Here is a 15,677-nt window from a genome sequence, read left to right as displayed (position 1 = left end):
CGGCATACCGGATAACCATTGAGGTATCCCTGTGATGCAGAAACAGACTACGCGGACCGAAGCCGAACCGACCCGTTTCTTGCGCGTGCCACTCAAACGAGTGACGTAACGCGTAGCCAAATGGATTTTTAGAGAGGTTAAGATGTGCGTATGTAGCGTGAACGTAACGACGAACGCCTACACACGTTGCGTTCGCGCTACGTGTGCGGGAAAGCGATAAGATAATAACGTGACCTTTGACATCGAGGAAACTTGCAAGCTGTAAAAATGAATCTGATTGGCGCGGAAGTTTACTTTTATCCAATCATCTCTAGTGTTACAGCATTCTTTTGTATGCTTTTTGTTGGTAAACATTACAAGTAGACTAAAGGATGGCTGCGGCTCGGAGAAGGTATGTAGGCTTTCAATTACACATTTTATTGCATATTTTGTTTTTATGAGAAAATTTTAAACCGGAAAAAACCTATAAGATGAATAAACTCGAGGCAAGGCAAAATCACTTGAAAATAACAACGAGGAAATAAAATAGGTGTAGTTCCTACATGTATGATGTAGCAACACAGCTGTTGAAGACGAGCGAGTCAAAAAAATTATGTTGACGACGAGCAGTTGTATCATGAAATCAAGTAACCAGAAAGTTTAGAACGAAAAAAATAATTTCTTTTGAATTTAGCGTAGTGTTCACGTGTGTAGGTGATCTGTCCCTTGCCATAACTACAGTGGTAGCCTCGACTGCATCCACGGGCTACAACATTCACATTTGCCTCTATCCTGTTAAAATTGTACACGCAGACGAGAAGAAATCGTTGACGCACTTTTGGTTTGTGAGGAAGATGATAGTGACTTGGATATGCTGTTAACTGATACATTCTCAAGCGGAAGAAATCTTGAAAATACACCAGTGAACCTCGATCAATTTTCGGATGATGAGTGCTTTGAATTTTTCAGGTAATGTAGATCTCATGCCTTAATGCAAATACCTGCATCTATATGGAACTGTCTTTTGTTCAACTAAATTTTATTTCATGTTATCTTTGTCTATTTTATTTATTGATTATTATAAAAACATTTATATATTTAATTGTTTCTATAGCACTCAGCAAATTCTCCTCTTATAGTACAAATTTTATTACTCAACTTCCAGATTTGCAAAACCAGACCTTACCCGGTTGCATGATGGACTCTCTCTCCCAGAAAAAATTGTAGGATACAATGGAACTGCTGCAACAAGTATGGAAGCTCTGCTCATACTTCTACGCAGACTAGCCTACCCAAACCGTTGGTGTGATTTAGTCACATTTTTTCAGAGGGATGAACCAGAGTTGAGCATTATTTTCAACACGGTAAATAATTTTAATTTTATATACTGGTACACAGAAAGTGAAACCCACATGAGGCTTATGGGCAAACCATAATTTGATAAAAATCAGATGCAGGGAACAAATAACAGTCTGTAAAACTGATGAGATTTCATAGTCACAGTCACATGCAGATATGTATTTAAAACAATTGCATTTTTATAACTTGCGCTACCTATCTCAAATGTGCTTTGGGTGTTTTACTTTTATACAGATTGTAGAACATATCTATGAAGAATTTGGTCATCTTTTGACATCTCTGAATTTAGTGTGGCTTGATATGGTGACATTTGCTGAAGCAGTTCATAACAAGGGGGCTACACTAGATAATTGTTGGGGGTTCATCGATGGAACTGCAAGATCAATTTCAAGACCAACAAGTGGCCAAGGTGTTGTGTTCTCTGGGCATAAGCGAACTCACTGTCTTAAATTCCAAGTAAGGGTATCATGTTTTTCACTCAGCTAGCAATCTTTTTTTTAGGAGGCATAGTCTTTTCATAATGTGTGAATCATATTCATTTCACAGGTTTCTATTGGAAAAAAAGAGCAAGCTGTGTTCCTTAAGGAGACCTTACACACGTTATATATTAATTTTATACAAGAAATTTGAGCTAGTTACTGTTAAGTCCAAGGGATCATTCACAAACTCACTCATAATTAGCCTTCCCACTAAAAATTTCAAATTTACTTTTGAAAAAAATTTATTGGCTTGGAAAGGTGTCAATTAAATTGTTCAACGAATTTTCATGTCTGAATAATTCAAGTGTTTCTTCAAATGTTTAGAATTCCATGTAAGAAAAAAATGTGTTTTGTCTTCTTATCAGAATCTCACTTTCTAAACCAAGTTGACAATATTTTTCCATTCAATTTCAGTCCATTCAAGCTCCAAATGGCCTCATTGCCCACATGTTTGGACCTATAGAAGGGAGCCGTCATGATGCCTTCATGCTTGGAGAGAGTGAAGTACTTCCAAAACTAGAGCAGCTTCAAAATGATGGCCCAATGATGTGTGTTTACGGGGACCCTGCTTATCCACTCCGACCCGAGTTAATGGGCCCATTCAAAGGAGCACACCTAACACCCCAGCAGCAGATTTTCAATCGGTCCATGTCTGAAGTACGTGTATGTGTAGAATGGGGCTTTGCAAAGATAATCACTTTGTTTGCATTTCTTGATTTTAAGAAGAATCAAAAACTGTACCTACAGCCTGTTGCCATGTACTTTCTTGTAGCAACCATTCTAACTAATTGTCACACTTGTCTGTATGGGAGTGAGACTTCAACATTTTTTGATCTGCAGCCACCAACACTTGAAATGTATCTTTCAAATGAACAAGTACTGTAAAAACCTGTTTGTTTCAACCAGTGAAAAATAATTAGAGGTTGAAATAGATTGTAATTCAAATTTGCAAATTTGTCAAAATGAGAGCATCTTTTTGATGTGTAAAATGAAAAATTTTACTGCGTGATGTCCAACAACAGAGAAATATTATCTTTACTTTTTGGTGTATAACTTGAAATAATTTTATATGGTCATACTTCACTGTATTTTAAATTTTCAAAATAGTATCATTATTAATAAACATGTTTTCTTGATATATGATTGTCAGGAGTTATAGTGTCTGCTACAGGACAGTCTCAGATTTGGATTCACTCAAAGTTTTGGTAAATTGGTAAGTTGTTTGGGAACCTGCTGCAACCATGTATGTGTGTTGACTTACTTAAAAGACAAGTGACCTAACGGCCGATATAGCTCTGCTGTGATATTTAAGAGAACTGAGATGATGACATCAATGTGAGAAGTGACATTCATATTCAACCACAGTTTAACTGTCCAGACAATCATTGTGATTGTCAAAAAATTTGCAATGATTAAGTACCCAAAAAGGATAACGATGCAAATTTTACAAAAACTGCTACAATATCGGCAAGGTAGCCTATGGAAACTGCATAAAATCAGTGCAAGAAACTCTGAAATTTTATCATCAGATAGAGGAAAATTACACAAAAATTAAGAGATGCAATTTCTCCACAATTTGAGCAAACTTGAGTGAGGTGAATCATGTGAACCTCCAGGCCAAGTTTCAAAGCAATCTGAAACGGTTTCAGAGAAGAAGACCATTGCTGATGGAGAATGGATGGACAACAGATGACGACGACGGACAACTACCCTATCAGATAAGCTCCGCGTTACTGACAGCACAGCTAAAAACAAATGTTTTTTTTATAAGCAAGAGGCTGGGCTAAACTTTCATTCAGAAAACCTTTTGCATGGAGACAACACATTTCACTCATTTGATCAATAAAATAACAAAAACATAATCTTATGAACAGTTATTTATTTTAAAACAAAACAACCTAAACATGGAACTAAACACAATAGCTCAGGGAAAAACTGAACATTTTTATTCACATTTAAAATTTAATTTCTTTTTGCAAGCTCTTCTATCATCTTCATTTGCATTTCTAACTACTTCTCTTGAAGTGCCAACCTTCTTTTTTCAACTTCCAGGGCGTCCTGCTTATACTTCATTTCCACTTCATGTTTCTGTTGTAGGTAGGAAAAGAGTTCACTCTTTGATGACCTCATGACCTGACCTTTTGCTTTTTGCTAGTGTGATGCTCTGGAGAGAAATGAAATTATATGATAAAAGAGTGAATTATAAATTGAATGGAAAATTTGAAATGTTATGGTTGATGATTCTGTAGTGTACCCGGCTAAACAAAGCACATGGAGATTTTAGTACATGACTGCAACATAGTCTGATCAGTACCAGTAACAGACCTTTAGTCTGTTACAGGACATGTAAAATTGGTCAGATATCAAGAAAATATTGACAGATCTGAATCAGGCCTATTATTGCATGAATGTATACAGTGGTATAATTTCTGGCTGTATCCAGTGCTGTGACCACATGATTGAGACATTGGTGGACAGACAGTGGTGTGTCAGTGTTGAAATTACACGGCCTGAAAATTTGAAAATGTTCAGAAAATGGATCAATTTTGAAGAGAAAAATTAATAAAGGCATAATTGTATCCACATTTAAACAAATTCAGACCCTGTTGCAGGTCTGTGTACACAGTCCAGTATACAAAATGATCATTTTGTGTACACTCTAAAACTGAAGAGGTTTAGAATACATCCCACAACCCCATGTGACTAAAATAAACCAATGATTGTGCCAATTATGGTATGCTGGCCAGAACCACCAACCTTGAAATGTACATATTACTACTGTCTGCTGATGGATCAGCCAATACCAGAGACTAACGGTCTGTCAGCCATCATTTTGAAAAAAAAAACAATAACTGAATTTTCAAAGTGGCCGCTGACAGTCCGTCAGCCCTGATTGTTGTGCTTGTCAAGGTTTCAAGGTTGGCGGCACTGTTCGCCATGATGTAATTACACGGTCATTGGTTTATTTGAGTATACACGAACTGATGATGATGCAGGTCAAACTTTCATACCCGCTCATATCACTGTGTCTACAACACTGTATACAACTACAGGACTACAGCACTGACTATAGACATGTACATCAGCCTCTGTCACAGCAATAGGACATCTTTGATGACACAGACCTTTGCCACAGGGTTGTATCAGGGTATACACAGAGCCTGTAACAAAGGAATAATTATTTGGGGGGGCTGTGTTGGAGAACAAAACACTTCTAAAGAAATTAACCCCCTGAATGCCACATTTACTGGCCTAAATTTTGTTGCAACATTTTTCATATATTTTTAACTGACACTTTTTTTCCAATTTGAACACAAAATGTATAGCAGGACATCGGTTATAGATTTTGGTTAAAATTATTTAAAAATTATCTACACAATTTTTGTAATTACAGTAGATAATAAGCAGACTGTTTTGTGGATGGTGTCAAAAGTTGACACTGGCATGAAATGGCTAATTATTACAAACAATGGAATTAATAATCTTGTACAAAGCAAAAATAAATTACTCTAGCAACTGGCCCTGACAAAATGCTGTGGTACTGGTCTAGTCTGTATATGTCAAGACATCCCATGTCTTGTGACTGGGGATGATGTGGGCCGGTCTGCATATGACCAGTGCTGTGATGACATGGCTGTACACAGCACTGAAGACACATGCTTGTTTGATGATTTGACAGTACCCATGGTTGGCCATGAAACCAAGGAGTCATATACCACATTATAGACTGTTTCCCAGGACTAATGGAGAGTGGAGTCTATTTGTGGATGTCCCCTTATCCTTAATGAACTGTTCTATACAACACACTTCATATTGCCATATTCTCACCCAAAAAATGTCTTGTTCTGACTTTGTCACAGAAGATAACTTTGTTTAAAGTTATGTTTCCTCATGCAAATATCAATTTGGATTTGCTATGGGACTAGTTGTTCATGCTATTGCAGCAGAATAGATGATACCTGATTAAACAGTTTTGTCAGCAAGACATGAACATTCAATGAATCTGAGAAGATACAAATGAAGTGTGTGATAGTTCATAATGACTGAGCATACCTTCTTGGTCATTGTTCCCTGCTGTTGCTGTCATTCTTTTCATGGCAGTCTCTCTTATGGCTAGGGCTTTCTGTCTCTGTTCATGTTTTTTCTTTGATGCAACAACCTCCTTAGAAGTACTGGCTGCATGACTTTCTACATATGAAAGGACTTCTTGGCATAATTGTTGCAGCTCATTGTATTGTTCTTCTGTGCCAGATCTGAAATATTGAAGTATGAATTATAATAATAGCAACTAAAAAACTCAGAAACATTCAGACAAATCAATCTAATGATTAAAGGGAGAGGTTATCCAGCAATTTTGTGTTCCACAATAAAAATCTGTGAAAAGCTGTTGTTGTCTTTGTTATTCAATTTCACTCACAGACTCATAGCACAATGGCACCCATTTGAAAACCTTTGATTATAGGCGTTAGTGACGCAAGAGCCTAGCACTGCACCGACACTTGTAAGGCTTCCCAAGCTATAGACTATGGGGAAGCCCTGCAACTGTGAGTGCAGTGCTAGGCTCTTACATCACTTCCGCCTATAACCAAAGATTTTCAAATGGGTGCCATTGTACTATGAGTGAGTGAAAGTGAATAACAGAGACAGATTTCGTGCCAGTTTTTCATCGATTTTTTTATTACTGAACAAAAAATACCTGAGTAACCTTCCCTTTAATATAATAATGATAAAGTTATCACCTAATTTTAAATACCTCTAAATTATAAAGCCCAAATGATTTTAGCACCACATACAGGTATCATATACTGAGTAGCAACAGCACTTGCATACTACTTACTTTTTCATGGACTTCTTGTCATTTTCTTTGAACTTGCTTAGCAGTAAATCTGCATGCTCTCGGACAGATCTTGGTGATATTTTTGTTCTGTCTTCAGCCCAGGACCAATGACTCATCAGGTTATTGGCAATAGCTTGCCACTCTGCTGATGTATCAGGCCTACTGGCCACCACCTCCTTCAGCAAATCAACATCTTGCTGAACCGTCCAGCGCAATGCAATCCGTTTTGGTGTTGTCATTTCTAGAACTATAGTCCAAAATTAGATAGTTGACATGTAAATAACCTGGTCATAAATTTAAAAACTAAACTAGAATGTTTAGATTAAAGGATAGTAGGTGTAACTTTGTGTGCATTTTCAATATTTTCATTAATTGCATCACCTGTGTTGACAAGCTGAATACTTTTAGTGTTTGAATGCTTTTGTGTGTAGAAAGAAACTACACTTGATACACTAAACCAGAATATTAAAAGATTATCAGTTACAGCCACTTCAACATCAAAGATACAATGAACAATTTTGTATTTTTCATGTAAGGTGTTTTTCAGATTCATGCACTTAATTGAAAAATTATGATAATATCATTCATCATCTCTACACTTCATCATTCTTGCTTGTGGGTATAACAATATTTACTTTGATGATCTAATTTTGATCTATACCAAAAATTATGCCATCAGAGTACTGACTATCATCTTGCAGTATTTAATGGCTCAGCTCTATTCACTGAAAATTCACTATCATTCAGTTTAGCAGGCATACCAAAACATAATAACGCTGATCGTAAATGACGTCACTGTATATGCAAATATTTTGTTTGTCCGAAAATTTCAGAGACAAGGTAGCAAATTGAACAAACAAGAACGACAAAAATCGAGCTTGGAGTCTATTGACGTGACGGCAAGAGGCATATAAATGAAATATTTCAAGTTCAAGCTATAAGTCACGACAATAATCACAGACTGATCGCATACAAAATTTGTCCGAAATTCTAGCGCGACGTGCCGATATCGCGCGCGCCTTACTATATTTAGAAACAAACCTTGAATCCCGATCAACGCTATTAGCATGTATTAGGTAGCTAAATTACAAAAATATAATTTATAACAAAACAATTTTTAAAAATGTTTTCCTTTGTCACAATACAGCAAGTACAGCCCATTATTGTTTATAGTCTATAGAAAAAACAATCAAATCTATGTCACCTTTTGGCTGAACTTAAAATCTAATTACAAGTTCTGTAATCATGCTAGATACAGTGACATGGAAATTTGTCCAAAATTGCAATTAGCTCAGAACATTCAGAAAAACCGTCAACATTTTGAAAAACAAACGTTGCTGAGCTTTCAATTACCAAGAATCAAAGTTTTACTACTTACCAAACAAAATTACATGTTCATGTACACCACAAAGCATCGTACACAACTTTTCCAATTGGTGAAACCCAACAAGTATCTTAGGAAGGCATCGCTGCGAATCCGTAGCCTCTGCCACTCGGGTAGCTTGGTCATTGCCACTCCCAGCAGAACACGTCAAGGAGTGGCAGGGCTCGTTTTCGCAGCAAAGGAAGGCAGTGACCATGGAGGTAGCAAAGCCACTGCACTGGGGCCTATATACTACATGCAATGACTAGTGGTTTCAGAAATTTCCTGTTCCGCGTAAACAAAACAGAAAACCTGACAATTGGTCAGCAGTTAAATAAGGTATTCTTGGTAAAATGAGAGATATACTTCATGCATAAAATACTTCAAATAGATCGCATATTGCGTAAAAAGACAAAGGTTGCCCGGCAAAGTGGAGGTGAACTGCATGACAGACCAGGTCAGCTCAATGCATTTCACAACATCATCGGGCATCGAGCGAACAGTCAAGTTTTCCCAGGTTCCGAGTGGGGCTACACCAGTTCAAAGTTGTCTACGATGCTATGCACTTCACCAACATGACAGTCATATAAGCCAAAAATTAATATCCAGTAATTATGAACTGGGGGTTTTGCAGCGGGCATCCTTTCGCTTGCCGTTTTGTTGCTTCCGTGTTCGGCCAAAGGTCACTACAGCGGCAATCTGAAGGATGCCCTCAACGAAAAATCCCCTCTGATAAATTGTGCTCTTTTTTACATACAATGTATCGTTACTGAACAACTTTCAACGTTAACACATTAAGTGATAAAGAAAGTCTGAATACAAATCATTGGCATTGAAGTCACTTCTCAAATAAACCCTTATTTTTTTCTCGGAATTCGCATACGTGAAACTTACCTTTTTCACGTAAAATACGGCTTGCAGACGACAAACGAACGAGTGACGTAATCAAATTACGGGAAAGGCGCGCAAGAAGTGATGACGTTTACGTTCACATTACGTTCACGTAAGCAATCTTAATCTCTCTTTTGAACGTGAACGTGTACGCCAATCTCCACCGAGGAGTTCTTATCGGCGTGTATTTCCCACAATTCCTTGCGCTGTCGCCGATAATGACTCTGCCACAGGTGTCTTGTTTACGTGGTAAATCACCACATACCGATCCGCAAACCGTAAGTCAGCTCGAAAACCGACACCGAGATGAATTCGCCATAAATACAAAGTCCATCCTCGATGCAAAAATGTTCATCGGTTTGAAAACCAATTACTATAAGTTTATAGCAAAACACGAACTGGAAAATATAATTACCATTGGAACTACTTTTAAATAGTGTAATTATTCAGGAAGAAACAAGGCTTTGACCTGTTCTGACCTTCGGGCGAATCCCCTGTATCGTCTGCTGATGATGTATTTTCTTGAATTGTGACCCCAAGTTATTTATCAAGGCCGTATATATGAATACTCAAGAAAGAACAGTAAATAAACACTGAAAAGAGAAAATGGCGTTTTTATTTGAATTTGTAGATAACTGTGCGCGTGCTGGAACGAATTCGAACTGCCGCGCGTTACTGTGGCAATACCATAGCTACAGTGCGCGACAGGTAAATAAGTAGTCCATTGACGTTTCAATGACCTCGGGGTCACATGAATATTAATCTGCCTGTGCCAGAGATACTCTGCTGATGTTCGAGAGTGCGTGTACACCAACGCCAACGTGAATTCTACGCGTTTACGTTCACATAAAACGTGTAGCAGAACCTGTCTAAATTCCACTCTTGCAAAGGCTGTATACGTAAATATATTTGGTTTAATCCTACCACATTTCATGTCAAACCTATGTTTGCAGACAAGAACTGGAAATATATAACTATTACCATGATATATAAGGTAGCTCATGCACTACACACAGGCCAGGAGAATTGGCATTTAATCTACCATAAAGCAAACACATGGTTTTTGCATCTCTCTCTCTCTCTCTCTCTCTCTCTCTCTCTCTCTCTCTCTCTCTCTCTCTCTCTCTCTCTCTCTCTCTCTCTCTCTCAATATTCTACATCTGATATGTATTTGTCGATAAAAATTCCTATCACTACTCTGTAACGTGAATGGTTAGTTATATTCCTTTTAGGCTTATGGCGATGTGCAGAGTTATTAGCGAAAGCGAAGCGGACTGAACTTTTCTTTTTTTTCATTTCCACATTGACAGATAACTTTCTAGAAATGTAGAACACCTGCAAACATTGATTTTAAAAGCATCCCATTTGCAGCAATTATTCTATGTTTATGGTTGATAATTACGGATTACTACGATTACTGGAATATTTCAAACCTGTAATTTCTTTGTGATAGTTTAAAATTCTATTCAAACATGATGTTGAATACCATAGCTTTCGATCATTGGTCAATAAACGTGCGTTTAGAATGGTTAGACAAGAGTTACTATAACCGTGACGCCATTCACCCAAAACAATCATACTCTTCAATATAGTAAGAAACTATATTAAGTAACAAACGAATATTTAACTCTTGTTTGGACATTATCCGGTCTTATTCAGTGACCCCTTTCCTTCCAGTTCCTTATCAAGTGAACTTAGCTGCTCTATCGACGGGACTAGGCAAAACTATTTCTATAATTCTATTTCACACCTTCCATCCTACTACACAGATAATTATCCGTCGTTTAAAATATCGTATTTTTTCTCTCGCGATATTTTCTTATTTGTATAAACCAAGCCGTATGTTTCAAAATTAAATACTTGTGACTGTTCGACTTCATCATGTGGACTATGAGGGACAACTGTGACAACTATGATCATATTGGTTATTTATAGTCTACATAGGGAGATAAAGAACGTTATATGTTGATGCACTATCTGTATGACACCACGCTTGACTCTATGGATGTTTCAAATGATGAAATGACATCACAACAAGACCTAGTATCATGAACATTAAAGGTAATCACAATGTCGAAACATTAAAAATAACATTATGTGAATTACGATTGGACCATCATGAATATAAGCTCTGTTACAAATAATAAAATATGACATTAATGACAGCGAATCTTGCTACACGATAGTGTTACTATATCTCTAATTCTGCTGTCAAACTAGACGTCCATAAAGCCGTATATCTGAAAGCAATAATGACACGTATTCACATATTCTGAATGAAACTTTTATTGTGAATACGTGGGATCGTATTTTTTGCCTGTCTTGGGAGGGGATTGCAAAAGAAAAAAGAAGGATTATGCAAACATATTGGGAAGACTGTAACAGCTGAGGTGTTCTTGTAGAGCGAAAGTTTGTAAGGCTTGAAGTATTAAAATGACTGTCTAGAATATATACGTAATGTTTATAGACTCCGACAAAATATGTATTTGCCGCAAATATAAATGCCTGCCATGCTTTTGACGTGACCGCCACCATCACAGATCTTCATCTTTATGGTCATCCCCTTCAAGTTGGATAAGCCAGGCAAGAATTCGCAACAATTTTAAATATAAAAGTTCCTTTATTGGTATATTCTTTAAAGTTGCAATACATTTCTGATCATCGATATGACAAAACTCCGGGAATCCAATTAAAAAATCAAATGTAGTATCACTCTGACATACACACAAAAATATGCCCATACAAACTGCACATAGGAGACCATGCACGCAAGTGAACACACAAAGTAAAAAAGTAAGGCTGTAAGGCTTACACACGACACGCTCATATACACATATATACAAACAAGACCAAAATTACACGGCATCTGGAGGTCGGTTTCGCGTTCCATACATAGTCTCCAAATGTGTGTGTTCTTCTCTCTCCCTCTTTCGGATCAGCACGATTTCAAGTTACATCATGCTTGTTTTGTTTTCATTCTGTGAAATGACAAGTTCAACAAAAACGCAATGTTAAAAGTGACATCTAACGTCTCACAAAGGCATGCTACAAGAAATACTACCAACTGCAGACACATGAATTCAGCACACATTTTGACAGAGCGCCACCAGCGTTCGAAGGGTTTTGTGTACAGGGTACGCACACACAATGGCAATTTTGACAACGCGTAGCGTTTCAGTCGGTTATATCTGATTAGCGGATTGAAATTACTTAGTAAAAGGTAACTTAAAAGGAATCTTAATGTAGGGATAGTTATTACTCGATCGGCTGTTTGGATATGAGTCAACAGTTGCAATGAGTATCAGCCAACCAATCAGCGGACGACACGCTGCACTTTCTACAGTGTAATTCACAATTTCCCGGAATGGCCACCCTTAACATGTGTGCAGTCGGTCATGTGACGATGGTACAGTCAAATAACATTCGGAACACGTATTGAGGAATACGTGATTTCCATGCTTGTTTTCCCACATGATACAGTGTAGTGGCTGTTGATTTCTCGCTGCTGCACGTTTACCAAACGTTTATTGTCATAGGATAAGGGGCTACCGACAGAGATAAGCTTGTCTGAAAAAGAACCACCAGCACAACCCGAAAATTGGCGTATGTCAGAATGGAAGTTAATGGTGTGGACAGTTGGTTGGACGACGGGTAAATGAATTAACGCCATTCACAAGTATCATATTGCATAATTGTCCTACTACACAACCTTGCAATGCGCAGATTCTGCATGTATCCGATAAAACATCGTCTTGGCAGCCACTGCTGACACGATACCAGTATCACCTACCTGTATTTTAGCACGGCCGTTAGACTGGAACGTTACACGGTTATTCAGACCTGTATCTGAGTCATCGGTAGATACGGATTTGGAATCTGGTGAAGACAATAAATTTGTGATCAGTTTCTCCTCCTTTATTGCAACTTTTTCCTTACCACTAAAGAATGGGGATTGAAAGCCAAGCAAGTAAATTGAATACTATGGTATTAATGTTTATGATCCATAAAGAAATTCGAATATTTTTTAAGAGAGCACGATTATTCAATGGCGCAGAAGTCACATGTTTGTTTGAATGATGCAAAGAAAAGTGAAACTATCTTTCAGTTGAAAACTTATTTACCATTTGATCCGTTTTCATTATTCTTGTCGGTTATTCCCTTCTGAAAGAAAAAAAATGAACACTCTGTGAAGTCAACAGACAAAAACTGTACTAAGCCAAAGTTAAGTTACATTAATGTGAGTTTATGCATCTCTGTCTTTGTTTACGTCTGTTGTTTCTTGTAGCTTTAGACTTATGGTTCCATACTTTCGAAGCAAATCGCCGAGACCTAATTGTACATACAATTCCTCACAAACTCACTCACTTGCTTACTCATTTAGTCATTTGTGTCCTTATTTTACTTTCTGACCCTCAGTGCGGACCTATCCACTTACTTGCTGATCTGCTTACTAACTCACTTAGGTACTAAATGTCATTCACTCACTCACGCAATCAATCAATCAATTATTCACTCACACAATCACTCACTTACTAAGTGTCACTCACTCACTCAATGTTACTCACAAGCTAACTCGCTCACCGCCTATTTCATTCGCTCATCAAGTTCAATTCATGAAAAACGACATTACGCTCAATCATCAGCTGAGCCGCGATTTACATTTATTGAAAGTTCGTGAACTGTTTCCCACTAAACCTAATCAACATGATTGCTTTAACACCAGTCAATAACAAAGCTTGTTTCATGCGAGATATTTGTACCGCCCTTGCCACGCACACGATAACGTCTCTTATCGTTCAAACAAAACTCTTTGTCAGTAACTTCATTTGCCATAATTACGTTTACGATCATATGGAAATGATCGACAGAGCAACGAAAATTATTTTAAATAAAACTTCAATATATGTATTACATAGTATTACATATTACGTGTTTTTAAGTTGCAATCTTTCGATGGCCATCCATAGCATTGCAACACTCAATGATTTCTACTCTATCAATATATTTATATTACTGGACAACGCACAGCAATATTGTTCCTTCATGTTAATCTAATCTTACCATGAGATAGGGGTCGCTCTTCAACAGTTCATCGTACAAAGTGTATATGGTCTCGTTTTCATCGCTGTTTTCTTCCTTACCATTTGTGCGGCTTTTCGTCGATTCTGTGAAGACGAACAAAATGAAACGTATCATTATATCGATCGAAAGTCACAGTATCCTTTTATGAATCATATGATTGTGTCTGGCGACTACATCTCTCTCTCTCTCTCTCTCTCTCTCTCTCTCTCTCTCTCTCTCTCTCTCTCTCTCAGCTAACTCGAAGCGGAATGACGATATAACATTTTGAAGTACTGAGTAATAATGTCAATGACACATTTTTCACGCATTTCAGCGATTTGAGTCATGATTTTAATCAAGCGTAAGATTTTCATTACAGGGTAGACATAAACCGAATAACAGTGCCATATTACCTCGCTTCTTGAAGATCGTGGTACGTTCTTTACTGTTGTACTGCAAGGAAGGCAAACGTATTCAAATAATTGTTAGTTTTCGTTCAAATTTAACCACCTTAACTTTATACTTTTTAGAATTATATTGTTTTGATGGTAAATATATGTAGTTATTAATTTATTAGAACTAAACTAATGTGCTTGCCCCATGGAAGGTCGACCATATAAACTTAAGTTTCACAGGAGTAACAGAAAAAAAATACTAGATAGCCGTCAAACTTGCCAAGGCTTCATGGTACAATATTTTTCGCTGAAAGATATCAGGACCAATAAAACAATTAACTACATTGGTAAGTGTATAAATAAATTAATAAAAAGTAAATAAGTAAATGAATAAATTAATCAATAAATAAACTGTTCTTAGTATTCAGATTTTGCCGTGTCTTGTGTGCAAATCAACAATGCCATGGTGCTCTTTCTTAAAGTTAGCATAGGAAGATAGCTATTTTCGATTTCAAGTGACACTGGAAATATTAAGTTGTTCATTTCTCTTGTACAAAACGTTTCACGATGATCACTGATTTTTGTACTTGATTTAAAAACAAATACAGATTAAAGTTCCGATTTACAAAGTTTAAACAAAAGTTTAACCCTTCATTTGCCTTGCTTCTATTCTCTTCCGCCATAAGTCACAATAGAGAGCAATAAAGCCTAAAACATTTCTGTCTTGAGAGAGTCTTTCAGCTCCAGTGCGACGCGAAGAAACGTCAAATGCACTTTCAGCTCATAACTGTAGTCGTCGTAATGCCAAATGCACATATAATAATTTGTTTTTTTTTTCACCATGAACATAAGTTCAAAGTTAGCATACCTGGTACAACTCGCTTCGAGGTCTCGGAGTTGGATACAACACCATGTGTGCATCATAAGTTTGCTGGGGCGCCCTCTGGAACTGGAGACCCATTGCCGTATTTTCTGCGATAGCAATTTAGATTATATGAAATCGCATGTTAAAAGATAATGTAAAAAAAACACATGAAGAAGGGGAGAGCCCGACAGATTAAATTGGCAAAGATCATAAAAACGGTTTAACAAGAAAATGAAGGATTAAAATATATAATGGCGATGGCAAACTGTTTGCAATATGGCCAGGTCTTTCCAGCGGCATATTTTAGGGAAAGCTGAATTATATGTTCGCGTTTTATAAAATGATACAGTGGGAGATGTTTCTTCGTAGCAACAGAACAACCGAGGACAGACAGGGTTGACATTGCCTGATTGAATGGCGAGATATGGAGTAGGTTTACAAGAAGTGA

General features: G+C 37.2%; 3 protein-coding genes across 4 annotated transcripts in view; 1 reads left to right on the top strand and 2 right to left on the bottom strand.

Moving 5' to 3' along the window:
• Window positions 1-253: 253 nt before the first annotated feature.
• LOC139125594 (uncharacterized) lies at window positions 254-2,790 on the top strand. The gene is made up of 5 exons (XM_070691696.1): window positions 254-391; window positions 793-948; window positions 1,145-1,343; window positions 1,573-1,794; window positions 2,232-2,790. The coding sequence occupies exons 1-5, from the start codon at window positions 372-374 to the stop codon at window positions 2,700-2,702; spliced, it is 1,068 nt and encodes a 355-aa protein (XP_070547797.1). The 5' UTR covers window positions 254-371; the 3' UTR covers window positions 2,703-2,790.
• Window positions 2,791-3,836: 1,046 nt separating this feature from the next.
• LOC139129774 (uncharacterized) lies at window positions 3,837-8,619 on the bottom strand. 2 transcript variants are annotated; one of them, XM_070695462.1, is made up of 4 exons: window positions 8,472-8,619; window positions 6,655-6,895; window positions 5,871-6,070; window positions 3,837-3,981 (listed from the first exon to the last, which is right to left on the bottom strand). In XM_070695462.1, the coding sequence occupies exons 2-4, from the start codon at window positions 6,891-6,893 to the stop codon at window positions 3,944-3,946; spliced, it is 477 nt and encodes a 158-aa protein (XP_070551563.1). In that variant the 5' UTR covers window positions 6,894-6,895; window positions 8,472-8,619; the 3' UTR covers window positions 3,837-3,943. The 2 variants fall into 2 exon arrangements, with proteins under 2 accessions (XP_070551563.1, XP_070551562.1); XM_070695461.1 differs by lacking the exon at window positions 8,472-8,619 and adding an exon at window positions 8,033-8,114 and having other exon boundaries at window positions 6,655-6,901.
• Window positions 8,620-11,180: 2,561 nt separating this feature from the next.
• Window positions 11,181-15,677, bottom strand: part of LOC139129773 (hemicentin-1-like) — a 37,204-nt gene continuing 32,707 nt past the window's right edge. Inside the window, exons 15-20 of the mRNA XM_070695460.1 lie at window positions 15,233-15,336; window positions 14,383-14,422; window positions 13,970-14,073; window positions 13,030-13,069; window positions 12,699-12,784; window positions 11,181-11,886 (exon numbers count right to left, since the gene is read on the bottom strand). Of these exons, the coding sequence (XP_070551561.1) occupies window positions 11,860-11,886; window positions 12,699-12,784; window positions 13,030-13,069; window positions 13,970-14,073; window positions 14,383-14,422; window positions 15,233-15,336 (401 nt within the window). The 3' untranslated portion in view covers window positions 11,181-11,859. The remainder of the gene's footprint in view (window positions 11,887-12,698; window positions 12,785-13,029; window positions 13,070-13,969; window positions 14,074-14,382; window positions 14,423-15,232; window positions 15,337-15,677) is intronic.

The sequence above is a fragment of the Ptychodera flava genome, chromosome 3 (genome assembly GCF_041260155.1).
Source record: "Ptychodera flava strain L36383 chromosome 3, AS_Pfla_20210202, whole genome shotgun sequence".
NCBI lineage: Eukaryota > Metazoa > Hemichordata > Enteropneusta > Ptychoderidae > Ptychodera > Ptychodera flava.
This window is presented reverse-complemented; position numbering and strand designations above follow the sequence as displayed.

Coding starts and splice junctions, on each gene's coding strand:
- LOC139125594 (XM_070691696.1), top strand. CDS start 372: ATGGCTGCGGCTCGGAGAAG. Junction 392..792: donor ATGGCTGCGGCTCGGAGAAG/GTATGTAGGCTT, acceptor TTGTACACGCAG/ACGAGAAGAAATCGTTGACG. Junction 949..1,144: donor GAGTGCTTTGAATTTTTCAG/GTAATGTAGATC, acceptor CTCAACTTCCAG/ATTTGCAAAACCAGACCTTA.
- LOC139129774 (XM_070695461.1), bottom strand. CDS start 8,069: ATGCTTTGTGGTGTACATGAACATGTAATTTTGTTTG. Junction 6,071..6,654: donor GACAAGAAGTCCATGAAAAA/GTAAGTAGTATG, acceptor TCAATATTTCAG/ATCTGGCACAGAAGAACAAT. Junction 3,982..5,870: donor AGGGAACAATGACCAAGAAG/GTATGCTCAGTC, acceptor ATTTCTCTCCAG/AGCATCACACTAGCAAAAAG.